This window comes from Portunus trituberculatus, chromosome 19 (genome assembly GCF_017591435.1).
Source record: "Portunus trituberculatus isolate SZX2019 chromosome 19, ASM1759143v1, whole genome shotgun sequence".
In the NCBI taxonomy this organism is placed as follows: domain Eukaryota; kingdom Metazoa; phylum Arthropoda; class Malacostraca; order Decapoda; family Portunidae; genus Portunus; species Portunus trituberculatus.
The window spans coordinates 2,195,610-2,222,500 of NC_059273.1; the positions used below are offsets into that span (position 1 = coordinate 2,195,610).

Below are 26,891 nucleotides of genomic sequence, written 5' to 3' on the forward strand. Positions count from 1 at the left end.
GGAGGGGGGTCAATGGAGGTACAGAATGGGTAGAATAGAAGGTTGTTGGGTTAGGTTAGGGAAATTAATAAGATGTGTTGGGTGTGTGTGTGTGTGTGTGTGTGTGTGTGTGCATTTAGTTGCTATGATGTTAATTTTCTTCTTTTGTGAGGAAATTTTTTTTATTTTATTTATTACTGTTCTTATTGCTGTTGTAATTATTATTATTATTATTATTATTATTATTATTATTATTATTATTATTATTATTATTATTATTAATTTTACCATTATCATTATTAACACCATTATTATTATTGGTAGTAGTAGTAGTAGTAGTAGTAGTAGTAGTAGTAGTAGTAGTAGTAGTAGTAGTAGTAGTAGTAGTAGTAGTAGTAGTAGTAGCAGTGGTAGTAATAGTAGTAGTAATTACCATTTATTTCATAACTAAAATATATAAAAAATTTCCTTTTTTCCAGGTGTGTTGGTGACGGCGGTAGTGGCAGCGTGGCGTTGATGCACATGAGCTGACTGACAGGTATGTGACGGGGCGCTGCTGGCAGTGACGGTACGGTACCTTTCTGTAATTATTTGTTTCTGGTGCTGTCATCATTGCTGTTTGTTGGCTGTCGCTGATGGTAACGATGGTAGTAGTGGTGGTGGCGGCGGTGGTGGCGGTGACGGTGGTGGTGGTGGTGAGGTACTGGTCAGTGTAATCATTCTGACAACCTGCTTCACTTTATTCACTGAGTTTCCTAATTTACTCTTATTTTTGTGCTTCCCATTCAGTAACTTACGCAGATTTTTTCCTTATGATTAGATTATTGCAAATCTCCTTTATCTCCCTCAGTCATGTGTACTTTTCCATCTGCTTTCCCTTCCTTTCCTCTCCTTTCATCTCACTGTTCCCAATTCAATCAGTCCTCTTCTTTTTCCATGCATAATATTTACACACGTTATTCTTATTGGTTTGCAGCACACAAAGCCCTCTATTTTATCCCCAATCTTTCTCTCTCTCTCTCTCTCTCTCTCTCTCTCTCTCTCTCTCTCTCTCTGGGTGTGAATATATATTTTTTTGTTTCAATTAAGAGTCCTGTTAGTTGTTCTTTGTAGCTGTTGTGTACCTTTTTTACACTCTATCGTCATCATCCTCATCATCATCATCATCATCTCTATAATCATCGTTATCGTCATTATCATCATCATCTTCATCATCACCATCATTTTCATTAGCATCATCTTTATCATTATCATTATAAGCATCATCATCGTTATCATTATAAGCATCATCACCATTTTCATCAATATCATTATCATCATCATCATCATCATTATCACTATTATCATCATCATTATCATCATCATCATTATCATCATCATTATAATCAGCTTTAGGAATTCAGGAACCATACCATTATAACTCTAGCATCAGTGAACGTGTACCAAGTTGAATGTGGCTGGCTAGGTCCGTAGAGTTTTAGACAACTTTCTCTGTTAATGTAAAAATTAGAAGTCCGTTGCTTATCACCATGGTGTTTTTCTTTTTTTCTGGTTATAGAAGTGGTTGTCGCTCTATTGCTTCTAATTAATATTAAATCAGAACACTTTATTAAGTATGTGTTAATCTTTTGTTCAGCAAAGCGAAGATACTTGATGCTCTTATAGTTGTGATATTAACTCTTCAGTGATTCATCTAGGTTTCAAAGTCAAGCAAATAGGACATGCGTAAAATTTGTAACTTTGAAACAATTTTTTTTTATCCCAAAATCACGAAGAAAATTTATATATATAAACAAAGCTTTCTATTGCTACATGTAAACTTTTAGGCATTGGTATCATGGTACTTACATATTGATCTTGGTAACTGCATGCCTCCCTCCTCCTGCGGCCTCGCTGCACAAGGGTTTCTTCCTCCTCTCATCCCTATTCTGTCTAACCCTCTGATACAATAGTTAACCAGTATTCTCAATCATTCATACCTTTCATTGGTAAACTCTGGAACTCCCTACCTGACTGAATTTCCATCTTTCTACTACTTAACTTCTTCCATTCTGTCGAGACGTTTGTCCCTAAATTTTCACTAATTGTTTTAATTCTTTTATGGACTGCATTTCATTTTTTTTAACCTTGGTAGTTCTCCCTCTTACCTGAAAAAAAAAAAACATCACTGCATATAACTTCCATTTAAGGTTGGTGTTCGTTACTATCTGTAGGCATTCATGTGCATAGCTCTTCTCATATCAATTAAAACCTTATATTGAAGAGTTACGCAAATAAAAGGCACTGCCACACGTATCCCTGATGGCTTCCAGGCGTATTTTCTAATGTCCTTATGTGGTGTTCACTGCTGCTTAAGTTATATAATGTTGATTATTCAATCCTTTATTGTCAGTTACATTCCATCTCTGCTGCAGTGTAATACCTTCCAATTAATATCTTATCGTTAATTCATGATTTTCAAAAGTCTTTACGTTACTTCATTTCTCCTCCTGAAATTACTTATATTCTAATAATTACATGTAATACCTTTTTAACTTTCCTCTTAACAACTGCTACATTTCATCAATTAACATTTTCCCTGTACTAGAACTAATTGAACTAATTGTTTTAATCTGCCTGGGAATAACAGTTCAAAAGGCTTTTACACATCCATATTTTAGAGTCAAGCAATCATTCCCCGAGTGCACACTGGCGATGTAATACAATTAACATGTCAAAAAATCACCTCGTCCCTCACCTGTCTAATGCAGGTAACGAATAGCGTACGTGTCAGCTGGGCGAGGGTAGCGCTGTGTGTGTGTGTGTGAGGTGTGTGTGTGTGTGTGTGTGTGTGTGTGTGTGTGTGTGTGTGTGTGTGTGTGTGTGTGTGTGTGTGTGTGTGTGTGTGTGTGTGTGTGTGTGTGTGTGTGTGTGTGTGTGTGTGTGTTCGGTATTATTATATGTTGATGAATCTGTGTGTGTCCATTCGTAAAGTTGTCTCTCTCTCTCTCTCTCTCTCTCTCTCTCTCTCTCTCTCTCTCTCTCTCTCTCTCTCTCTCTCTCTCTCTCTCTCTCTCTCTCTCTCTCTCTCTCTCTCTCTCTCTCTCTCTTCTCCTCTCTTCCCTCTCTGGCTTTACTATCTACTTATCACCTCACCCTCTCCCTATCTCTGTATTTTTATTCGAACTGCCTTTACCCTTCCGTTATCACCTTTGTATCCTTTTCTTGTTTCCTTTGGCCTATTTCTCTCTCTCTCTCTCTCTCTCTCTCTCTCTCTCTCTCTCTCTCTCTCTCTCTCTCTCTCTCTCTCTCTCTCTCTCTCTCTCTCTCTCTCTCTCTCTCTCTCTCTCTCTCTCTCTCTCTGTACCCTCTCTCACTTGTACTTTCATTTCCTCGTCTCCATTTCTCTTGCTCCTCCTCTCGTTACCCTCCCTCATCCTTCTTGTCTTTCTCTCTTTTTCTCTCCCCCTGCGTTCCTCCTCCTCGTCTCCTCTCTCTCCTCTCCCTCTTCCTAGTTTCCCTACCCCCTTCCTCCTCCTCTTCCTCTTTCTCAACCGACAAATCCTCGGCATAAATTACAGTCATGAAACAACAATTACTGAGACGTGCTCTGTTCTGGCACATCCTTCCTGCTGTGTCTTTCCCGCCATACACACACACACACACACACACACACACACACACACACACACACACACACACACACACACACACACACACACACACACACACACACACACACACACACACACACACGACTTCATGGTACTTACAGAGCAAAGTCCACATGAGCAAGCACACACACTGACACACACACACACACACACACACACACACACACACACACACACACACACACACACACACACACACACACATTCACACGCGCCTGCGCACGCACACACTGGCACTGGCGCTTTGATGCTACTTAACGGAAATCTCATACATACGTAGTGTGTGTGTGTGTGTGTGTGTGTGTGTGTGTGTGTGTGTGTGTGTGTGTGTGTGTGTGTGTGTGTCTGTGTTGCTCTTTGTAGTCATGCATGTTCTCTCTCTCTCTCTCTCTCTCTCTCTCTCTCTCTCTCTCTCTCTCTCTCTCTCTCTCTCTCTCTCTCTCTCTCTCTCTCTCTCTCTCTCTCTCTCTCTCTCTCTCTCTCTCTCTCTCTCTCTCTCTCTCTCTCTCTCTCCTTCCACTTACCTTGCATGTAAAGATGTGACTTTTTAGTGGAATATAATATTTTCTCTCCTGTACATTAGATTTTCTTTTCGTTTATATTTAATAAGTCCACGCCACTTAACTAATGGTCGGAAACAGTATAGGGAAACTTGAAAATCACGATTATTTTTGCACATTCACACATTCATTGATAAGGTTAGGAAAGGATAGGATACAAAGGTCAATGTAAAAGGAGAATCATCCATCTAAATAGTTTTATTTCACAAAATATATCAGTATGTACAGGATACAAAAGCTACACGACTTATTATTTCAAGGTGGTTACCCACTTATAGCAGAGGCGCTTTCTTTAATTTATTATATATTTTGGTAAAGAAAGGGAGGAGGACAAAGCTTTAATGTGACAGAGACCCGACAAAGTCACGCGCTTAAAAAATAGGAATAAAAGCAGCTTTCGTGTTGTCATATATAAATACAGATAACATATATATTGTACATACGTTGCCCTAACTTTTTATTTTATTTTTATTTTACAATGTAATATTCTCAGCGGATGACGTTCTATCTAGCTTAGCGGCTCCCGTAGATAAGGAAAGGAAGTATTTACACAATGGTGGCTTACGTATTGAGGTGATGGTGGTGGTGGTGGTGGTGGTGTGATATGCTTTCTTCTCGTAGTGGTTGTGGTGATAATGGTGATGGTGTTATGTGGTGAATGTGGTGGTGGTATTGCTGTGGTGGTATTGTGCAGTGGGTATTCATGCATCATTGTGGTGGAAATAGTGGTTGTGAGAGCGGTGGTGTGGCGAGAGTGTGGTGAATGTGGCGACTGAAGTAATGGTGGTGGTGGCAGTGGTGAAGTTGCTAATCGTGGCGGTGATGAGCGGTGTTATAGTGGTGATGGTTGTGAGGCTGTTGCGATGATGATGAAGGTGTTCTGAGGTGGTGGTGATAGTGGTAGTGGTAGTGAAAATTATTCTCCTTCGTAAACACTATCTTCACACAGTCGTACCTTCATATAGGTTTGCATTACATTGTATTTGGTTAAGGTCATAAGGTTATCCCTTTTCCTTGATCTTCCAGTGAATTTTATATTTTTTCCTTATTACTACATTAACCTCTTTATATATGATGCAATTTATTTCGTAATACCTTAATATCGTGAGAAAAAAACCTTACTTTACCAATATGTATGTATCTAAGAGTATGCAATGTTATGCTCGTGTGTGTGTCCGTCTGCATGAGAGAGGAGGCAGAACAAGAAAGTATGCACGCTGTATCCTTGCGTTCCTGACAGCATCAACCTGAATCATCGCCAGCGCAATTATCAGTAATCTACTTAAGTCCTGATGTCGTCTAATCTCCGTGTCGCCTCCTCGGCCTAGTTTTCTTTCCTCCTCCTGGCGTGTTCCCGTTCACTTGTTACACACTCAAGCCCTCCTCACCTGTCTAGTTCGCCCAGGTGTTTAGTGGCTTCCTTCTCTCTCTCTCTCTCTCTCTCTCTCTCTCTCTCTCTCTCTCTCTCTCTCTCTCTCTCTCTCTCTCTCTCTCTCTCTCTCTCTCTCTCTCTCTCTCTCTCTCTTTCACTTTCATGTCTTGTTGATTCTTGTTTATGTTTGAGCATCTTCCACTTCATACTCTGTCTTTATCTCTTCTTCCTCCTTCACCCAGTAATGCTCCTCCTCCTCCTCCTCCTCCTCCTCCTCCTCCTCCTCCTCCTCCTCCTCCTCCTCCTCCTCCTCCTCCTCCTCCTCCTCCTCCTCCTCCTCCTCCTCCTCCCGACAAGACAGTCATGAACCAGGATGTTTTAAAGGCTAAGCAATTCACGCGAGAATATGTTGTATGCTCTCTCTCTCTCTCTCTCTCTCTCTCTCTCTCTCTCTCTCTCTCTCTCTCTCTCTCTCTCTCTCTCTCTCTCTCTCTCTCTCTCTCTCTCTCTGTTTCGACATAACGCACTTAACACACCAACTCGCAATATTTCCTCTTAATCTTTCTCTCTTTCACCACCTCCACTTTCGTTTCCTCTTGAGTGCTATTCAGAGCAGTAGAGAGAGAGAGAGAGAGAGAGAGAGAGAGAGAGAGAGAGAGAGAGAGAGAGAGAGAGAGAGAGAGAGAGGGAATGAATGGAAAGAGAGAAGAGAGGGAGGTAAGAGGGAGGAATGGAGGCATGTATGAGAGGTTTGGTCTTGCTAATGACACCGAAGTTACTCGTGTTTGATGGGAAAAGAAGCGTTGCCAGAGAGAGAGAGAGAGAGAGAGAGAGAGAGAGAGAGAGAGAGAGAATGGTAGATATGTTGCAATAAATATTTTTTTTCGTAAACTCAATTTGATAAGAGAGAAAGAGAGAGAGAAAAAAATGCAATTGTTATTTATGTATGTGTATTTTTTTCATGTGAACTTCGTTTCCATTACACTTTTCTCTGTTATTTTCCTCGTGTGTCTTTTTTTAGTGTGTGTGTGTGTGTGTGTGTCTCTCTCTCTCTCTCTCTCTCTCTCTCTCTCTCTCTCTCTCTCTCTCTCTCTCTCTCTCTCTCTCTCTCTCTCTCTCTCTCTCTCTCTCTCTCTCTCTCTCACACACACACACACACACACACACACACACACACACACACACACAAGCACACACACACAATAAGCACCGTTCATCAATCAAAGTTCTGTCGACACAAACACACACTCACATGTTCGCTTCCTCATACGATATTAAACCCGCTCCCCTTCTAGTCTTCCTCCTCCTCTTCCTGCCTCCTCCTCTCCTTCCTCTTCGTATCTTATTTCTTCCCTCTTTATCTTCTCTCTTCTATGCTCTTCTTGGTGATATTCATGTACATTTTGATATCATTTTTTTTTGTCCATGTTTCCTTTCTTCCTTCTATCTTCCTTCCTTTCAAGTCATTTTTTTCCCATTTCCTTTCATTGGTATCTTTCAAGTGACAAATTTACATTTTCTATTCTTTTTCTCCTTACTGTTTTCGTCCGTGAATTTTGAGGTGGGATGGAAAAGTTTGTCGCATTTTTAAAACTTATTTTGCATATTTTCCACTCCACTCTCTTTTACTCCCACTTCTCCCATTCCTCATGATCATTTACTCCATTCACCTTGGTCTCTTTTTTTTTTCTCTTTTTGCTTCATTTCGTTCCCTTTCGTCGCCTCCATCTGCTATTCATGTCTCACTCAATCCTTCCGCTCTTCCTTCCTTCCCTCTCGCTTCCTCGCATTCTTCTTGTATTATGCGCCACAGAATTCCTCTAAAACCACATTGATTTGTCTCCCTTCTTCTCTGTTAAAGGCACATACTCTCTCTCTCTCTCTCACACACACACAAACACACACACACACACTCTCTCTCTCTCTCTCTCTCTCTCTCTCTCTCTCTCTCTCTCTCTCTCTCTCTCTCTCTCTCTGTCTATACATGTGATATGCAATCCTATTTTTTTCCTCCTCCTTCTACTTCTCCTCCTCCTCCTCCTCCTCCTCCTCCTCCTCCTCCTCCTCCTCCTCCTCCTCCTCCTCCTCCTCCTCCTCTTCCTCCTCCTCCTCCTCCTTCTCCACTTCTTCCTCCTCCTCCTCCTCTTGTCTCACCTGTGCACTTTCCTTTTTTCCTTTACCTTTTTATTTCTTTTCTTTCTTTCTGTAGTTCCACTTTTCACGGAATTAAGAGCCCTTGAACACCACAGATTCAAAGAGAAGAAAAGGAAAATGCATGAAGAGCAGATGGAAGACGAGGAGGTAGAAGAAGACGAGGAGGAGGAAGAGGAAGAAGAAGAGAAGAGGGAGGGGACTGTTTGTAAGAGGATGCAAGAGACGATAGGAGTGAAATATGCACATTTTTAAACCAATAGAAGATATTTTGAAAACATGAAATTCTGCGAAGGCTTTTGAAAGAAACTACAAGAGAGAGAGAGAGAGAGAGGGAGAGGGAGAGGAGAAGTTTGAAGATAAAGTTAAGGATATGAGAGATAATCTGTATCAGAAAATTAAATAGAAGAAGTTGAAAGAGAAGTGGATAGGAGATGAAAGATGGGGATTAATTTATTCAGAGAGAGAGAGAGAGAGAGAGAGAGAGAGAGAGAGAGAGAGAGAGAGAGAGAGAGAGAGAGAGAGAGAGAGAGAATCCTAAGTTCTCAAGCTTCATTAACTTCCACATTTTTCCAACTTTCTCTCTCCGCAGATAAGAAGAAATTATAATTCATTGTTTTATTGCTTTAAATTCTTTTTCTTGTTACAGTATTTCGATATTTATCTAGCTTATGGTGACTCAGGGAATAACATTTTTGCTCATTATGATTAACATTTTTCTAGGTTTGAATCCCAATATAATTTCTTCCTTTGGTTCTCCTTTAAGAATTAGCAGGATATGAAATTAAATACTTACTTTTTTTCTCTCTGTTTCTTTTACCAATACGTGTCTTTTTGTTCATATGGTGCAATTTTTTTTATTTGTTTCCCTTGATCTCTTTCATTCAATGCAGTACCTACACAGTTTTCTTGCTTAATTATGTGTATTTCTTCATTTTAAATATGTTTCTTTATAAATCTTGATCTCATTTCTCTAATTTTCTTTTCCTTTCAGATATCTCTCTTTCGTCTTTTTCTCCATTTTTTAATTAAGTTTAATATATTCATTTGTGTGTGTGTGTGTGTGTGAGAGAGAGAGAGAGAGAGAGAGAGAGAGAGAGAGAGAGAGAGAATTATTTGAGACTTTAACGTCGAAATACATGTTTACGAGGGATAGAGTTGAATACTGTAGCATTTTTCCCATGATATTTCCCTTTTACCTTTACTTATGACGGGATTTTTTTCATGTATATATATTTTTGACTGAATGAAAAAAAGTACACTGAGTTATATACTGTACATGTCCCTAAAAATATATTTACAAACAGTGGAGTGGGTGTGTATGGTTGTGAGTGCGTGAGTGACTGTGTGTGTGTGTGTGTGTGTGTGTGTGTGTGTGTGTGTGTGTGTGTGTGTGTGTGTGTGTGTGTGTGTGTGTGTGTGTGTTTGAAGGGTAATTCAGAGCAAAGGACAACACATTTTTTTTACACATGCATGAGGGAGGGACAACAAACACAGCACACCCTTCTTTCCACGATTCATAGCCCAGCCAACGCGCCACACGAGTACATAAAGAAGGGGAAAGAAAAGATAAGCCCCAAGCCCTTTATTCCACACGCCCTGCCGTCGACTAGAGCAGTGGGTGTGTCGTGCGGGCGTGGGAGGGTGCGCGGAGTAAGGTCATGGAGGTAGACGCCGGAATGCTATGATGGAGAAGAGAGAAAAAGGAAGAAGGAGGGCAAGAAGAGGAGGAGATCTCGTTAACTCGTTCAGAAGGAAACTTAAGAGCCTGTAGGAGAGTGACCCTTAGGACTCTCTTATCATCCCTCACTTTGACTCTGGATGATTCCTTGGACTCTCTACTGGTGCAAGAGGCGTCCTGAAGTCCCCTCGTGCCCCTGGGGGTGGTGGGGAGCATTAAGAAGGCTGCAAGGAGGGCACAAATGCACCACGCTCTCGGTCCGTCCCTTCCTAGCAGGCGATGGAGACCTAACAGCAGGAATGGTAGCGCGGGGGTTCCTGGGGCGCGGTTCTTGGCCCCACTCGGTTCGGGGTCGTGGTGGAGCTCGGCTGGGGCCTCTTCTGGGGGGAATAAAAGGGATCAGGGGTACGAAATGCTATTGAGAAAAAGAAATAAATGTTGTGGAGGAGTGCAGGAGGAATATGTAAAAGAATCAGAAATACGGAAGTGAAACGAAGTGAAGACAGCGGCAAGGGATGAAACAAAGAGAGGAAGGACGGTGAAGGTGTAAAGAAAGTGAGGGTAAAGAAGAAATGAATCGACCGAGAAGAATAAAGGATTAAAGGGATGAAGGAGGGCACAGTACCTAAAAGGAAAGGGATAGAAGGCGGATTTGGGGAACGAAACACCCTAAGACGACTGAAATATAAAGGCGACTATTGCAAGAAAGTGTGAAGAAGAAATGTAATCATGGAAGAACGAGGAACGAAATGGCGAAAACATTATACTGAACGATGCTTTATGGGAAATGTGTTTTGTATTTTATTTTATTTTTTAGACGAAAGAATTTGTGCATCGAGGGAATGACACAAGCATGAAAATATTGAAAAGAGAGTAATGGAAGGACACGAGGAGGAGGGGCAGGAGGAGGAGGAGGAGGAGGAGGAGGAGGAGGAGGAGGAGGAGGAGGAGGAGGAGGAGGAGGAGGAGTATAGATAAATAAAAGAAAAGATCTGACACTGAGCGTATATGATCTTAGAGTTTATCTTTAAAGAGAGAGAGAGAGAGAGAGAGAGAGAGAGAGAGAGAGAGAGAGAGAGAGAGAGAGAGAGAGAGAGAGAGAGAGAGTCATGAAAATTTTCCGTTAAAATACACACACACACACACACACACACACACACACACACACACACACACACACACACACACACACACACACACACACACACACACACACACATACTGTTCCTTAGCCTCCGCATTCCACCTCGACTGATGTTCATGAAGGCGTGTTAGTTAGAATGAGAGAGAAAGAGAGAGTAATTCACCTCTCTCTCTCTCTCTCTCTCTCTCTCTCTCTCTCTCTCTCTCTCTCTCTCTCTCTCTCTCTCTCTCTCTCTCTCTCTCTCTCTCTCTCTCTCTCTCTCTCTCTCTCTCTCTCGCTGTCCCCAAGTGCCTCGCCATTTAATGAAGGTTTGTTAGGTGACTTGGAAACAGTTGTTCATAATGTGGTGTAATTAATGCGAGTTTATTGCCTCCAGGGAGTGATATTGAAGGACCACACTTATTTTTTTCCTTTTCTTTTCTTTTTTTCTGGCTTCGTGTCTCTCTTGGGATAGGTTTTTTTTAGTTTTGCGTTTTTTTGGGTCAGTGGTAAATTTGTATATGCTTTTTTTTGTGTGTGTTTGTCCCTTTCTGTCTCTCTGTCCGTGTCTCTGTCTGTCTGTGTTGCCTTTTTACCGTCCTTCCTGCCTGTCTGTCTTTCTGTGTGTGTCTACTTATCTCTTTCATAACATCTATCTATCTGTGTCTGTCTGCTTGCTCGTCTTTTTTTTTCTGTATCTTTCTTCCTGTCTGTAACACTTGTCTACTTCTCAATTTATCTGTTTACTTGCCTGCCTGCCTGTCTTTTATCTGTCTATCTGTGTATATCTCATTCTATCTGTCTGTCTTGTTCGTGTTAAGTATTCATCCATAAACTTCCGATCACTGCAGGATTATAATTTGAAAGTTGTTGAGAGACTCTTGCCTTCCATTACTCCATCACGCATTGCTCGGCGACGCGTCAGAATCAGATGAAGAGAAGTAGGAGCTTTGTATGTAAATTTGTCGATCAGAGAGAAGAAATTAAGTGACGTGATATTGTTTGTTGATATTGGATGTGGTAGTGAAGGAGGAGTGAGGGGAGAGGGAGGAGATGATATTGCTGTAGATAATATTTGTGGTGGTGTGTGGTAGGGGTGGTGGTGGAGATAGTGCAAGAGCTGGAAGGGGAAGAGTTGGTGATAGTGGTGTATGATGGTGAGGAATGATAGTGTGGTAATAGTGTGTGTTGGTGGTGAACATTATATTAGTGTTAGTATGGGGACTTAAGTGGTGACAGTGGCAGTACAGTGATGGTGTAGAAGAAAGCCGTGGTGATAGTAGTAGTTTAGTGGTAGTGTAGACTGGAGAAGATAATGGTGGTGAAGAGGATTGCGGCAGTGGTAGCAGTGTAGACGCAATAACACTAAACTCTTCCCAGTGGATACCTTTTTCATACAATAGGTTTCGCAGGAGTGGGTATAAAGGCAAAATTGAGTGCGTCTCTCCGCCATTCCCTGATAGAAAATGTGGACGCATTAGACGATCCATTTCCACAAGTTGGGAGATAACTCGAGCCGCCTTTTTGTCCCAGTACCCACGCCAAGGACTGGGAACCCCTTCGCCGCGTTCCGTGTGACCACGATGGAGGACTCTTAACTGGTGATTCAGGAGTGATGATTGTGACTCTACGTTTAGCAATAGTACAAGGCAGCCGTTGTGTGTTGTGGCAAAGTGTATACGTTAGACATAAACGTACACACACACACACACACACACACACACACACACACACACACACACACACACACACACACACACACGACACCCACCGTCGAGGACGTGGACGGACACAGAGGCTGGTGTGGCGTGGACGGTCGCACACGTGTAGTTCCCAGCGTCCCTCCAGGTGGCGTGGTTGACCAAGAGCCAGCTGGTACCGGAGTTCTTGTCGGTCACCAGCTGGACGCCGCCTCGCCCTCCCGCATTGATCTCCACTATCTCCTCCTTCTCTGAAGGGAAGAGGAGGAGCGGGGAGGTGTGAGCACTATGGTAAAGACAGACGACTCGTGCTGTGATATGGAGGAGATGATTGTGGAGCTGTGGCGAGTGGATCATGTGGAGTAGGGATATGTCTGGAAATGGCAAGGATGGATAATTGAGTCACTCGTCAAAGCCACGTAACAATGAAGAGGTGATTGTAATGCCCAGGATGGAAGGAAACAAATATAACAACGTGTAAGAAGCAGACAAAAAAAATTCTGTCGGTACCTTGGAAAATACAAAGTGAGAGAACGAACAACCAGAAAATATGACATGCAAAACATTAAAAGCAAAACAGGACAGGGAATCAGAAACCAGAACAAAAAAAGAATCACAAAAAGTACTTAAAAATCTCCACCCAAAATTAAAGGTCTGAATCACGAACAAATTTTCAATAGTACAAGACTCAAGGATAGCCAGACAGTCTTCTACGACCTCCACTATTTGTTACACTCCCGTTCGATCCCTCCAACGTTACTTTTACAACGAGTAGCACTAAACCATGCGATAACTTACCCCCGAGCACCTTATTTCTATTATGGGTTGGCTCTACAAAAGGCAGAGTATATAAATCTAGAGGATGAGGCGCCAGGGTGTTGGTAGGGACCCCAGCCAACAGCGCTAAATGGCTCGCAGCGGTACACGGTTCACAATGGCCTCGCGTGTCACTAAAATTGCTGTCTCTTTGTTGTCTTATAGATTTTCGTCGTTATTATGAAGAATTTAGTCCTGTTTTTTGTTATTTTCTTTCTTTTGTTATCGTGAGAGGCAAAGTGAAGATTTATATTGTTGATTAAAATTTTTTATGATAAGGGACATAAAAATGCTGTCTTTACTACTACTACTACTACTACTACTACTATTACGACTTCCACCACCACCACCACCACTACTATTACTACTTCTACTACTACTACTACTACTACTACTACTACTACTACTACTACTACTACTACTACGACTACCATCACCACCACCACCACCACTACTACTACTACTACTACTACTGCAATCGTCCTTGGCAGTTCCGAAATGCATTGCAGCGGAGTGTCTGTCTCTCAACCAAATATTATTAAAAAAGACGGACTTGCTGAGTTAATTTCGCTTTGGACAACTGAGAACGATAAACACGCTGTCGGGGAATGTTGTCTTCCTCTTCCTCCTCTTCCTCCTCCTTATCCTCCTCCTCCTCCTCCTCCTCCTCCTCTCTTTCTCCTCCTGTTTCTCCTTCAGTCCATATTCAAGTTTCTCCTTCAGATAACAATCAAGTTTCTCTACCTCCTCCTAGTGTTTGTCAAAGTTTCCTTACTCTTCCTTACAGCCATCCTTCTCTTCTTCCTCCTCTTCTTTCTCCTCCTCCTCCTCCCTCTTCTCTCTATCCTACTCCTTGTTCTCCTTTTCCTCCTTTACTTTGCCCTCCTCTTCTGTTACCAGTTTCTGATCTCCGTGTTTTTGAAAGTTTTGTTCTTCTTTACTCCTTCTCTTCCTTTCCTCCTCCTCCTCCTCCTCCTCCTCCTCCTCCTCCTCTTACTGTCGGTGCTAATCCTCATCGTTTGCAGCCTCTTCCTCTTCCCGTCTCTGTTCCCCTCCCTCGCCCTGTACATCATTCCAAACGGGAACTTGTATAAGACCCTGAAACAATTCCTATCTCGTGGATCAAGACAGAATTATGGGACTAGCATGTATTTGTATATGAAAGTGTGTGTGAGAGAGAGAGAGAGAGAGAGAGAGAGAGAGAGAGAGAGAGAGAGAGAGAGAGAGAGAGAGAGAGAGAGATTAAGTACTGTTAGGTTTCTAGTGTTTATGACGTATCCTTAACTTTTTTTTTCTATTCTACGACTTATTGTAAAGTTTATTGACGATTTTTTTTGCTATTGATAGAATCATGAATAAAACACACACACACACACACACACACACACACACACACACACACACACACACACACACACACACACACACACACTCTCTCTCTCTCTCTCTTTGTCAGTTGCTTAATATCTTGAAAAAAAAACTAGAGGTATGAGAATGGAAAAAAGTCTTGAAAATAGATAGGGATAGATAGATAGATAGATAGATAGAGAGAGAGAGAGAGAGAGAGAGAGAGAGAGAGAGAGAGAGAGAGAGAGAGAGAGAGAGAGAGAATATCCTTGGGGTCGAAGACATTAAACAGAAGGAAAAGAATAATGATAAACCACAATCAAAAACTCTCTCTCTCTCTCTCTCTCTCTCTCTCTCTCTCTCTCTCTCTCTCTCTCTCTCTCTCTCTCTCCACACAACATTTAAAAACAACTTAATATTAAATGAGAAAGGACAGACGACTTTCCTATACATATATTTTTAAAGATTTAGGTGAAACGAAGCACTACATTTTTCCTAGGCCTCCTGAATACATTTTTTAGGCCTACCATTATGTAAAGAAAGTGAGGCGTTGCGAAGTGAGCCTCAAAACAGCCATTTGTTACATAGAAAACGTGTTCCGAAATTTGACAAGTAAAAGAAGTGAGAAAAAAATATAAGTGTAAGGGAGTTTTATTTATTTATTTAAGAGGGAGCTTATTTATTTATTTTTTTTTTTAGGTCATCTGGAGATTATTCGTTAATGTGGTGGTGGTGGTGGTGGTGGTGGTGGTGGTGGTGGTGGTGGTGGTTGGTGAAACTATTTTGAATTAATATGAAGCGTTTTAGGATGTTTTGTTTGGATGTGAAAGTTGCGCGGCCGAGTTTGCGACCATTTTTATTATATACATATTCTCTCTCTCTCTCTCTCTCTCTCTCTCTCTCTCTCTCTCTCTCTCTCTCTCTCTCTATCTATCTATCTATCTATCTATCTATCTATCTATCTATTTATCTATCTATCCGTCTATCTATCTATCTATCCAGCTATCTATCTCTCTCAGTCTATTCGGTAAAGTTACGGTTAAGAGAGAGAGAGAGAGAGAGAGAGAGAGAGAGAGAGAGAGAGAGAGAGAGAGAGAGAATGAGGAAGTAGTGGTAAAGGAAAAAGAAAGGGAAAAAAATGAACTGAAATCGTTTGCAAAGTGTTTTATCGGAAAGAAGGAAGTGATGGAAACATAAAGAAAAGTGCCAGGAAAAAATTCTCGCGTGGTAAGTTTAAGAGAGAGAGAGAGAGAGAGAGAGAGAGAGAGAGAGAGAGAGAGAGAGAGAGTGAGAGAGAGATGCAAAGAAAAAAGGAGAGGAAAAAACAATACCAAAAGAAAAATAAGGAAAATGAAATATAGGAAACCAGAAACAGAAAAAAATAACAGACCAAATTCTTTAAAAAAATGTAATCTCACTCCATCATTGTTCTTTTTTCCGTTTTCTTTCTCTTTCTTTTCTTTTCACCGTCCATTTTCTGTCTCTGGGGGGCTTTTATTTTTCCAATCTTTCCAGAGGGCGGGACTTGTAAAGATGGGGGCCCTTGGTGGCGTAACTCCGCGCAGAGATGAATAGAAGGAAGATCAACAAACGCGGGAGAGTCGGCTAAGAGAAACAAATGCGCATCGACAACGCAACAGGTGTAAACAAACTAGTAGTGGTGGTGGTGGTGGTGGTGAAAAGGGATGGCGTTTTTTTGGTGGTGGTGGGAAATGTTACAGGAAGTGAAAGTGGAGATATTAAAGTGGTAGATCTTTTTTTTGATATTTGAGTATTGGTGATGTTAGTTTTACAATATTGATAAGATAGTCTGTCTGCTACACTTATTTTCTCAGTGTGTATCGTTTCTTCTTCATAAGTTTTATTTCATGCAGGGGAGAAGGCCAGCCAAGAGGAACACAATATTGATAAAAAGGCCTACTTGAGTGCTGGTTCTCTAAAGGGTAAGTAGAGAGTTAACCAGAATTAGGGAGCAAATGTCTTGATACCTCCCTCTTTAATTCGAAATTCATCACGTGTCACTAGATTATCAGCATGTACAGCTCTTAAGGTTGAGGAAAGTAGTAAACAGTAAGATTTTAGATATGGATGTGTGATTTCTAATGCGATTCACATTATGGCTGGTTGCTCTGGTTGCTCTCTTCCTAATAGTAGATGTAAATAAGGCTGGTTACTCAACGCTTAACCTCTTCAGTACCATGACGCGTATCTTTCTGGTTACTATTTGGTGATTTTATACAGCTTAAGAAACTTATGTGGGGCGGATAAGATAGTGAAGACTGTGGCTATTAATCTTCTGAGCTCCATACACCCTTCCTAATGTCAATAAAATCGTCTAATCGTACACAAGACTCAATGAAAAATGCATCTCAGCACTGAAGGGGTTAACTATAACTTATAGATAAATCACACTAAGGGAACACAAAGGGAGAACAAGAATCAGGAAACATCTTGACCCTTGGGAGGTTATCTGTATGGTACTCAATCAGATCTAATGAGAAGGTAGATAAATGTGTTTGAGGGAATGTTGGAGGTTAGCGTGCGTGTTACTGGTTGGTGGTGGTGATGGTGGTGGTGCAGGGAGCAGTATGGATGTGTGAGGAAAGTGCTGGAGGAACGAAGGGGATGATGGAGGATCGTAGAGTCTGATTGATGGAGGAGGGAGGGGCGGAGGGGATAAACCACTTGAATAAAGGGAAATTATATGCGTGAGGAACGAGTAGATGAGGGAGGAAGATGAACAGGCGTGGAGGGAATTAAGGACGGGTGAAATATACGCGAATACAAATTGATGACAGCGATGACTGACTAAATTACGAAGCAACACATGCATGCAATACACAAGTAATGTAAATTCATTGAAATGCCACTGAAATTTAATCAGCGATGCAAAATATGAGTGAGAAAAAGGATGTATAAAAGACATTGCACAGTTTTTCCTTTGAAGTTACGAAATATGACAGTGAAAATATAATGTTCAGCATAAAAGAAAGAGAACCATAAGAGAGAGAAAGAAAAGAGAGAGAGAGAAAAGCAGACGAAGACAAAAGAACACGGACAGAATAATTCACGACAAACGCTCAAAAGACGAACAAACGGTCCGCGAGGAAGAAAAGAACTGTGAGAAAAAAGAGAGGGAAATGTAAAGAGACGTAGGCATGACAAGAGCATCGACGCGAGGGAAGGACAAAACAGGAGCAACATCCTCCTCCCGCGACTGACGTTAATAGACTGAGGGACAGAGACACACGGCAGTCTGACAAAGGGAGACAAAGTGACACGCTGAGGAATAAACCCAGGCAGAAAAACCACCGAATGACACAGAGAGATTGGAGAGAGAGAGAGAGAGAGAGAGAGAGAGAGAGAGAGAGAGAGAGAGATAACAAACTCCATATGTAAAGAACCATTTTGAGTCTACCAATTAAAACCCCTTTTTTTCCCTCACCTCTCCAGCATTCCTCCATCAACTCTGGATCTAACTTTTTTTTTTTTTACTAATATCATCTTTCCTTTTTATCCCTTCTTCTATCTCCCATTTATTAAGTTTTTCCTCTTTCTAACCATTTTCCTACTTCCTTTGTACGTTTTTTTCCCTTTACTCTTTCCAAATATGTCCATATATTACACTATAACTTCCACATACGCTCCTCTTACCCCTAATGGATTTCTCCAACCCATTTACCCATGCATCTACACATCCCCTTCCCAGACCTTTCCCTTCAAACCCTCTACCATTCCCCATTCATACTCACGTGATGATGGGCGGGGCAGCACGTGGTACCAGGTGATGGGCGCTCCCCTGATGGCGCCCTTCACCACGCAAGTAATGTTGATGTCACTCCCAGCTTTCATGAAAATCTCCCGGGTTCCAGTGATGGTGGCGCTTGGAACTGCGAGAAAGAGGAGGAAGAGGAGGAGGAGGAGGAGGAGGAGGAGGTGTAAATAAAGTAGGCGTAAGAGGAGTGGGGGGAAAGAGGACGGAAAGTAAGATGAGACGGAAGGAAGAGAAAGGAATTAATAAGAGACGAAAGAGAATGGGAAGAAAGAGAAAGAGACGAAGGAAGAGTGGAAGGACGAGGACACGAAGAGAAGAGGGATATAGTGGTGGGGAGAATAGGAAGAGGTGAAAGAGAAATGGGAGAAGGAGGATGTGGAGACGGAAATAGAGAAAGGATGGAAAGTAGTAGTAGGATATGGAATAGGAGGAGGAGGAAGAGGAAGAGGAGGAGGAGGAGGAGGAGGAGGAGGTGATTAGATGAAAGTATAAGATAAAGTGGAAGTTGTGGGAGACGAAAAGAAGAAATGGAATTAACATATGAAGTAAAATAAATAAAGGAGAATAAGGCGGGAGATCGAAGTGAGCGAAATAAAAGAAAGAAAAGAGGTGAAAGAAAAGTAAGATATAAGAAGAAGGAAGGATGAATGACCAATAGAATGATAAAAGCAAGACGATAGTTAGAGGTAGAATTGTTGTAAAGAAGGAAGAAGGAAAGCATGTAGATGAAAGAGAAAGATGCGAAGGAGGAGGAGGACGAGGAGGAGGAGAGCAAGAAGGAAGGATGAAGAAGAGATAGGAAGGCAAAAAAAAAAAAAACAAGATAGTGAAAGAGGAATTGAATTGAAGAGATGGAATGAAAGTGTAAAGGGAAGCGGGAAAGCGAGAAAAGACGAAAGTAAGAGACGAGAGGGAAACCAAAGAAAGAATGTGGGAGAGAGAGAGAGAGAGAGAGAGACAGACAGACAGACAGACAGAGAGAGAGAGAATAAGGAAAGTGATAAGAGGAAGGGAGGAGAAGCAGTAAAGGCAGAGATTGAAAGGTGACGTGGCGAAAAGGGAATAGGAGAGGTGAATAAAAGACAGGTAAGGGTAATTGTGATTGAAAAATGGAGTGTAAGAAAACACCAGAAGACGGAGAAGGAAATTGGAGGAGGAGGAGGAGGAGGAGAGGAGATGGCAACGAAGAGAGGGAAAGGAATAAGTGAATTGAGAAAGAAAGAGGAAGTGAGAGGAATGCAAAGGTAAGGGAAGAAGAAATGGAGGAGAAGGAAGCACCATATGTGAAAAAGAGGGAGGAGGGAGAGACAAAAAGAGAAAAGATAAGAAAAAGGAGAAAAAGAAAAAGAGAGAAGGTAAAAATATATAAAAAAAACACAGAAAGCAATACAAAAGTAGAATATCGGTAAGTAAAGAAGAAAAAAAATGAATATGGGAAACGGAGGAAGCAAAATAGAAAAGAATAACAACGGAAGAGAAGATTGAAGTGGATATGTATTAAATCAGTGAAGCAGAAGGAAGGAAGGAAGGAAGGAAGGAAGATAAATGATTAAATAATTGAGAGAGAAAGAGAAGGGGAGGAAGGAAGATGGGGAACAGGAGAAAATTGAGCAAAAAACGTAACAGATATGGTAGATAATAATTAATTTCATAGTCAAGACAGAGAGAGAGAGAGAGAGAGAGAGAGAGAGAGAGAGAGAGAGAGAGAGAGAGAGAGAGAGAGAGACAGGGAAACAGAGTGAGAGAGGTGAAAACGGAGATACCCAGAAGTAAAAGGAAATAGAAGTAGAAGCAGAGGGTAAAGAGAGGGGAGGGAGAGGGGAATGACAAGAGAAAGTGAGGGGAGAGAAATAACTTGATTATTGATGTTGGGAAAAAATCTCAATACATTACAGCAGAAATATTAAATAGTGTTTGTCATTAATGAAACTGATGGCTTTGTTTTCTATCAGTGTAATTTGTTGGTTTTTATTATTTTTCTCATTAAAAGGAAAAGAAAAAAAATGGGAAATGGATAGTTGTAGTGTCGTAGTAGTAGTAGTAGTAGTAGTAGTAGTAGTAGTAGTAGTAGTAGTAGTAGTTAAAGCTGTTGTTGTTGACGAATGATGATCTACTACTACTACTACTACTACTACTACTACTACTACTACTACTACTACTACTACTACTACTACTACTACTACTACTACTACTACTACTACTACTACTACTACTACTACTACTACTACTACTACTACTACTACTACTACTACTACTACTACTACTACTACTACTACTACTAATAATAATAATAATACTTTCATTTTTGGAAATTCGAATGAAAAATCTCGTTAATCCACCGAAAAGAGGATTATCAATAGTTGAGAAAATATAAACAAAAAACAAAAAACAAGAGCAATTAACGAAAGGAGAAAGCGAGAGAGAGAGAGAGAGAGAGAGAGAGACGACATTCTGCAAAGTCTCTAGTGAAATAGTCATGAATGTAAAGGTAATTGTGAACTCAAAATAAAATCTTTCTTTCTTTCCCTCATGAACTCTGAATGGAAAGCAAAGGGAATCAGAGTTAGGTTCTCCTGAAATGGTAATACTTGATGAAAATGAAATAAAATAGGAAAAACAAATTACCGATTGTACAGTAAGACCATTTTCCTGCTGGGATACAAATGGTGAATACTTAAGCATGTTTAAGTATGGTGACAGAAAACGGACGACACATGGTAAGCTAAAACAAATATGAAAAGATAAAAACTGTAAAGTATGTATGAATGTGTACCCTCACCTCTCTCTCTCTCTCTCTCTCTCTCTCTCTCTCTCTCTCTCTCTCTCTCTCTCTCTCTCTCTCTCTCTCTCTCTCTCTCTCTCTCTCTCTCTCTCTCTCTCTTCTCATTCTTTCTCCCACCTCACGTTTGCAATTCTCCCATAACCAGTGATTCCTTCTCTCTCTCTCTCTCTCTCTCTCTCTCTCTCTCTCTCTCTCTCTCTCTCTCTCTCTCTCTCTTCTCTCTCTCTCTCCCTGTTCTCTCCCTCCCTCCCTCCCTCTCTCCTTCTCTTATCCAGTCCTTCCTTCAGTTCCTCTTCCCTTCATCTCGGGTACAATCTCTTCATGTTCCCTTCAAATCTCTCTCTCTCTCTCTCTCTCTCTCTCTCTCTCTCTCTCTCTCTCTCTCTCTCTCTCATTTCTTCCGTCTGTTTTTCCATTTTTCGTCTTTCCTCTCCAATATCTCGTCTTAGTTTCTTTTCTTTTCCTTCTTTTCCTTCAGCAGTGATGTAAGGAATGTCTCCCCACCACTCTCGTCTGTTCCCTTATCCTTCCCCTCCCTTGCTTTACTCCACTGTACCCCTCCTTTGCTCATCTCCTGTCTTTATCTTCATACTTTCATCATCCATAGTCATCCACATACTCGCCTGCTTCTAGTCCACCCTTCTCTATTCCTTGTTTTACTTCCACTAACATTATTTTTAATCAGTGTTTATTCTTTACTATTCTCACTTATTTGTTCCTCTTGTCTATCTACTTCAATTTTCGTCCTTTTTTTTTTTTTTTTGCTTTAGGAATATATAGTCATTTTTCTTTTCCTTTTAATTAATTCAGTTATTTTCTTTATATTTTTTTCATGTTATGTAGCCACAACTTTTTCACCACTCATTTACATTATCTTCACTTTGCTCTCTCTCTCTCTCTCTCTCTCTCTCTCTCTCTCTCTCTCTCTCTCTCTCTCTCTCTCTCTCTCTCTCTCTCTCTCTCTCTCTCTCTCTCTCTCTCTCTCTCTCTCTCTCTCTCTCACGTTTCCTGTCTTTTGATCTTCCTCTCGCTTACCCACCCTGAAACTTTACCATCCCTCAGCTTATCCCTTATCCACACCTCCACAAATATGAAAAACTGTAAGACAAGTTGATATAAAAGTACCTTCTTCTTTTCTCCCTCCCCTCCCCAATTTGTGAATTTTATTTCATTATATGTATTTCAATGTTTTATTTGGTTTTATTGTTTTCGTAGTATTTTTAGTTACTTTTAATTTCCTTGTTTTTAATTGTTTTAGTTATTTTTTGTATAGACTATATGGTTTAATTAAGAAATTGTAGCGGCACCAAATGACCTAAGCTGTTGCCGTGCCTTATCTTAAATCCATCCATTCATCCATTCTTTTCCCCCTCCCTTGTATCCCTCCTCCCCCTCATTCCCTTCCTTTACACTTCAGTTTACCTCACCTCACGCCTTCAACTCACCCAGAACACTGAGTTTGAATCGCCTGAAGATCTTGGGCTGCGTTGACACCTGACACTCGTACACCCCGGAGTCTGTGATGGCAGGCCTGTCCACTTCCAGACTCCAGAAGGGTGAGCCGGGCAGGTGCAGGGCGCGGAACCTCGTGTCGGTTGTATACGTAAAGTTGCCCGTTGTGAGCACGTGTAGGTCCTTCCGCCTTATCCATGACACCTGTGAGGGGGAATGGGATGTTGCAATGGAGATTCACGTAAGGAATTTGTGATTTTCCAAGTAGTGTTTGCATATGACTGAGATTTTTGATGGATTTGTTTTGAGTTTTTATTAGAGATTGTGTTTTCTTTTATTATGTGAAAAACAATCGTTGGTCAAATGTTTATGTTGCAATGGAGATTCACATAAGGAATTTTATTTTATTTTCGAAGGAGAGTTTGTGTTTGCCTGATGTTTTAATTAACTTGTTTCTTTAGAATTTCTATAAGTGATTGTGTTTATTATTATGTAAAAAAAAAAATAAAATCGTTGCTGGAGATTCACGTAATGGATTCGAAATTTTCAAAGGGGTGTTTGTATATGACTGAGATTTTAATAGACTTGTTTGTTTTGAATTCTTATCAGAGATTGTGTTTGTTATTGTGCAAAAAATATTGCTGGTCTAGGTCAACGAAAAATAAAATAAGAAAAGGAGGGTCAATAATAGAAAAAGCAAATGTCATTGATGGAAAATAATTGGGATTGTATAGGAAATTTCTAAGCGAACATTCATTTATAATTATATATTTTTGTTCTTTACTTGTTCGGCTGGTCAGGAACACACTAAAATTAAGGGACGAAATGCCTGTGCCATATCCTGTTCCCCGAAAGATAATTATAGGTGTGTGTGTGTGTGTGTGTGTGTGTGTGTGTGTGTGTGTGTGTGTGTGTGTGTGTGTGTGTGTGTGTGTGTGTGTGTGTGTGTGTCGTGATAAAGACGTGGTTCATACACAAATTATTTGCATACAGCCTAAAACAGATGTGCTTTCGTTTTTAATTTACTGTGGTTGTGGTGGTGGTGGTGGTGGTGGTGATGGTGGTGGTGATAGTAATAGTAGTAATGGTAAGTGTAGAGTAGCATAGTAATGGTGCTGCTGTGGTAAATTAGAGGTGAATGGACGATGGTAGTGATGATAATGAGTTTATTGGTGACGGTGACCATAACAGTAATGATAATAAGGCAGTGATGCTTTTGATGATTCTAGCGGTGATGGTGATGACGGTGTTGTTGAGGGTGGTGGTGGTGGTGGTGGTGGTGCCTGCCTTGTTGGTCCCCTGTAACATGCACAGATTCTATTTTTAATTTTAATATCAAACCGAATAAAAATATATATTCACATGCAATTCATTTTAATGATGAAATGTGCCGGCAGGACCGTGCATGTGTCTCTCTGGGCCCCCATAAATTACTTCCATGTGTATTGTTATTTTTCATCATACTTATCATGATTAACTGTAGTAGTAGTAGTAGTAGTAGTAGTAGTGGTAGTAGTAGTAGTAGTAGTAATAGTAGTAGTATTTAGTAGTAGTAGTAGTAGTAGTAGTAGTAGTGATTACTTTTACTTTTTATGTTGGAATAAATGGCTGACCAAGGAACCAATCTCTAAAGAAATGAGGCAAAAGAATGACCAAAAAAATAGTGTCTTAAGACTTCACTCTTGACGTCATTCAGAGTTTACCAGTGAAAGTAATGAAAATTTACACGTACTGGTTAACTTTTGCATTAGAGGGCTGGACAGAACACAGGTGACACAATGTAGAAAGTCCTGTGCAGCGAGGTCTTGAGAAGGTGATAGACAAGCAGTTAGGAAGATAAGAAAAGCAAATGGTGTGAAATTAGTGGTAGACAGTAGCGAGAAAAGAAATACTGCGGCGAATAAAGAGATTAAAAACAATCAGTTAGTCACTTTTTCCCACCTCATTTCTTTCTATTACCATTTCTGTTCATATTTTTGTTATTACCATCATCATTACCATCGTCGTCATTATTACCATCACCATTCTCAGTGTCAGTGTCACCATTGTCACCACGGGAGTAATAATGAAGGAAAACACCATAAAGAATCTGGAGGAACATTCTTATTAACAGCATTCTCATAAGTTACCTTCCCCTCATTGTGTTATATGTACACAAGACAGGAATAATCACACACCTGCCCTTGTCTCTTGTTCTTTCTTCTCTTTCTTTGCACTGAACCGTCGTATTTACTCTCACTTTCATTACCTTCCTTCCTTATTGCTTTGTGTTCGTCCTTCGTCATTCCTGTTTGCATTTGCGTATGGATTTACTTTTTTTCAAGTGTGGGTTTGCTTTTTAAATTCTTGTCTTCTCTTATTTTTATTTTATTTATTTTTTTTTATTTATATCAAGTGGGCTTTTCACGGGAATTTATGGGCTAAAGGGGATACTGTTTAGGGTTCCTCCTATCTCAAAGCCCACCCGCTAGGAAACCGTTGCCCCGAGTGAGGAAGCCCAACCTACACTCGGACCGTGGACAGGATTCGAACCCGTGCGCTTGGAGACCCCTCAGACCCCAAAGCGCGCATGGTTCCACTGTACCGCAGCTTATGACAGGGATTTAATTAGTTTATCTATTTGTTAGTTGATTTGATTTTTTTTCGTTTTGATTTTTGGTTTTAAACTTCCTGCCCTTTTCGTGTTGTATAAAATAAAAAGAGGGGAGGGAAAAAGTATTAATATTGTCATACTTTGTTTTATTTTATTTATTTGTATATTTGTTTGTCTCGTTTATTCTGTTCCATTCTTACATTTGTGTGGCTATTTTTCCCCTCTCCTGTCATTGAATTTTCCCCATTTCCATATTCCCTATATTTCCACGGTGTTTATTTTTATAGTACTCGATTCATTTATATTTCTTTGACATTTGTTGCCTCACTTTTAATTTGTTTTCAATCCTATATACATTTACCCAAGAATTTTTAATAATTATTTGCATTGGTGTTCATTTTTCCTTTCACCTCTACGTTTTACCATTACCTTTGCCTCTTTTGTTCACTGCAGTTCTCTACTCACGTTTCTTTCACTCCAACTTTTCATCTTTCCCTTCAATTTGCCACTCAGGATAACCTTTCAGTGCGATGAGTTTAGACATCGAGTTAAGCGGAGCAGAGTTGGACACTTTGGCAGAGGTGAAGAAGTTAGGGAAGGAATAGCGTGTTGTGGGTGACCTCCCTCCATCACTTCCTCCTCCTTCTCCTCCTCTTCCTTGAAATCCTCTTAATCCTCGTGTGACTTCTCCACTTCCTCCGGCATCTCTGTGTCCTCGTTTCCTCACCTTTGCATGGCTTAGTCGTTATTGTCGCCGTCGTCTTTGTCCTTGCAGTCGTCGTCACAGTGGTCGTAGTTCTCCTTCTCTTCCTCCTCGTCCTCCTCTCCTCCTCCTCGTCAATTAGTTCCCTCCCGTTTTATGTTAATGGCATACCCCCACCCATCTCTCTCTCTCTCTCTCTCTCTCTCTCTCTCTCTCTCTCTCTCTCTCTCTCTCTCTCTCTCTCTCTCTCTCTCTCTCTCTCTCTCTCTCTCTCTCTCTCAAAACAGATTGGGCTGGATTAGGAAACAGCTTACGAGCACATAATAATCCCTTGAATGAATGGGGCGAAGGAGCGGGAGGGGAAGGAGGTCAGGGATTCTGGGATATTGTTCTAGTTTCTCACATTCTCCCTCTCGTGTCTCTGGCTTCGTGTGCTTCCTGTGGAGAGAGGCAGTGCAGCGTTCTTCTGTTAATGTGCTTGCTAAGTCCTCGAGTGCCTGGGAAAATATTGTAGGAATTTTCTATCATCTGTCGTGTTTTTTTTTTTTTTGTGGATGTTGTGTTAGTTTTCTGGTAGTAGATTATCTTAGCTTCATTTGGTGTATTTTATTTATTTATTTTATTTATTTATTTATTTTTTTTTTTTATTTATTTATTTTTTTAAGGGTGAGAATTTTTGTTTCTGAAAATGTTATAGTGAGACACTCCAAAAATGGGAAAGTTTACAATGTTACGTTTTCTTTAGTGGATCTCGTGTGTATTTTTGGTATTTCTATCTTGTGGTCTTGTTGTTATTTTTTTTTAATGTGTTGTTAAATCTATATTGTTCTGTATTTTCATTTTTCTCATCATTTTTATCATAAGTTCTTAAATTCGTGTGTTGCTGAAATTTTTTTTTTACTGGAGAATGAGAGGAGTGCATCTATGGCTGAAAATGCACATAACACACACACACACACACACACACACACACACACACACACACACACACACACACACACACACACACACACACACACAGGTTAGCAGTACAACAAACCCTACTTATTTCCAAGTCATAAAAAAATATACAATTAATAAATAAAATATATCAGTGATTGCTTACTCAACGTTACCATAAAATGAATAGCCAGCATTACAGCCACACCTTCACCGCGGCGGGGCCCAACACCTGATCAGTTTATTGCCATTGTTTTATTGGTAC

At 40.6% G+C, this 26,891-nt stretch overlaps 1 protein-coding gene across 1 annotated transcript in view; it reads right to left on the reverse strand.

Moving 5' to 3' along the window:
* Positions 1 to 7,688: 7,688 nt before the first annotated feature.
* LOC123505996 (kin of IRRE-like protein 1) overlaps positions 7,689 to 26,891 on the reverse strand; it is a 45,241-nt gene continuing 26,038 nt past the window's right edge. Inside the window, 4 exon segments of the mRNA XM_045257804.1 lie at positions 7,689 to 9,776; positions 12,291 to 12,470; positions 18,135 to 18,272; positions 22,385 to 22,595. Coding sequence (XP_045113739.1) covers positions 9,325 to 9,776; positions 12,291 to 12,470; positions 18,135 to 18,272; positions 22,385 to 22,595 — 981 coding nt within the window. The 3' untranslated portion in view covers positions 7,689 to 9,324.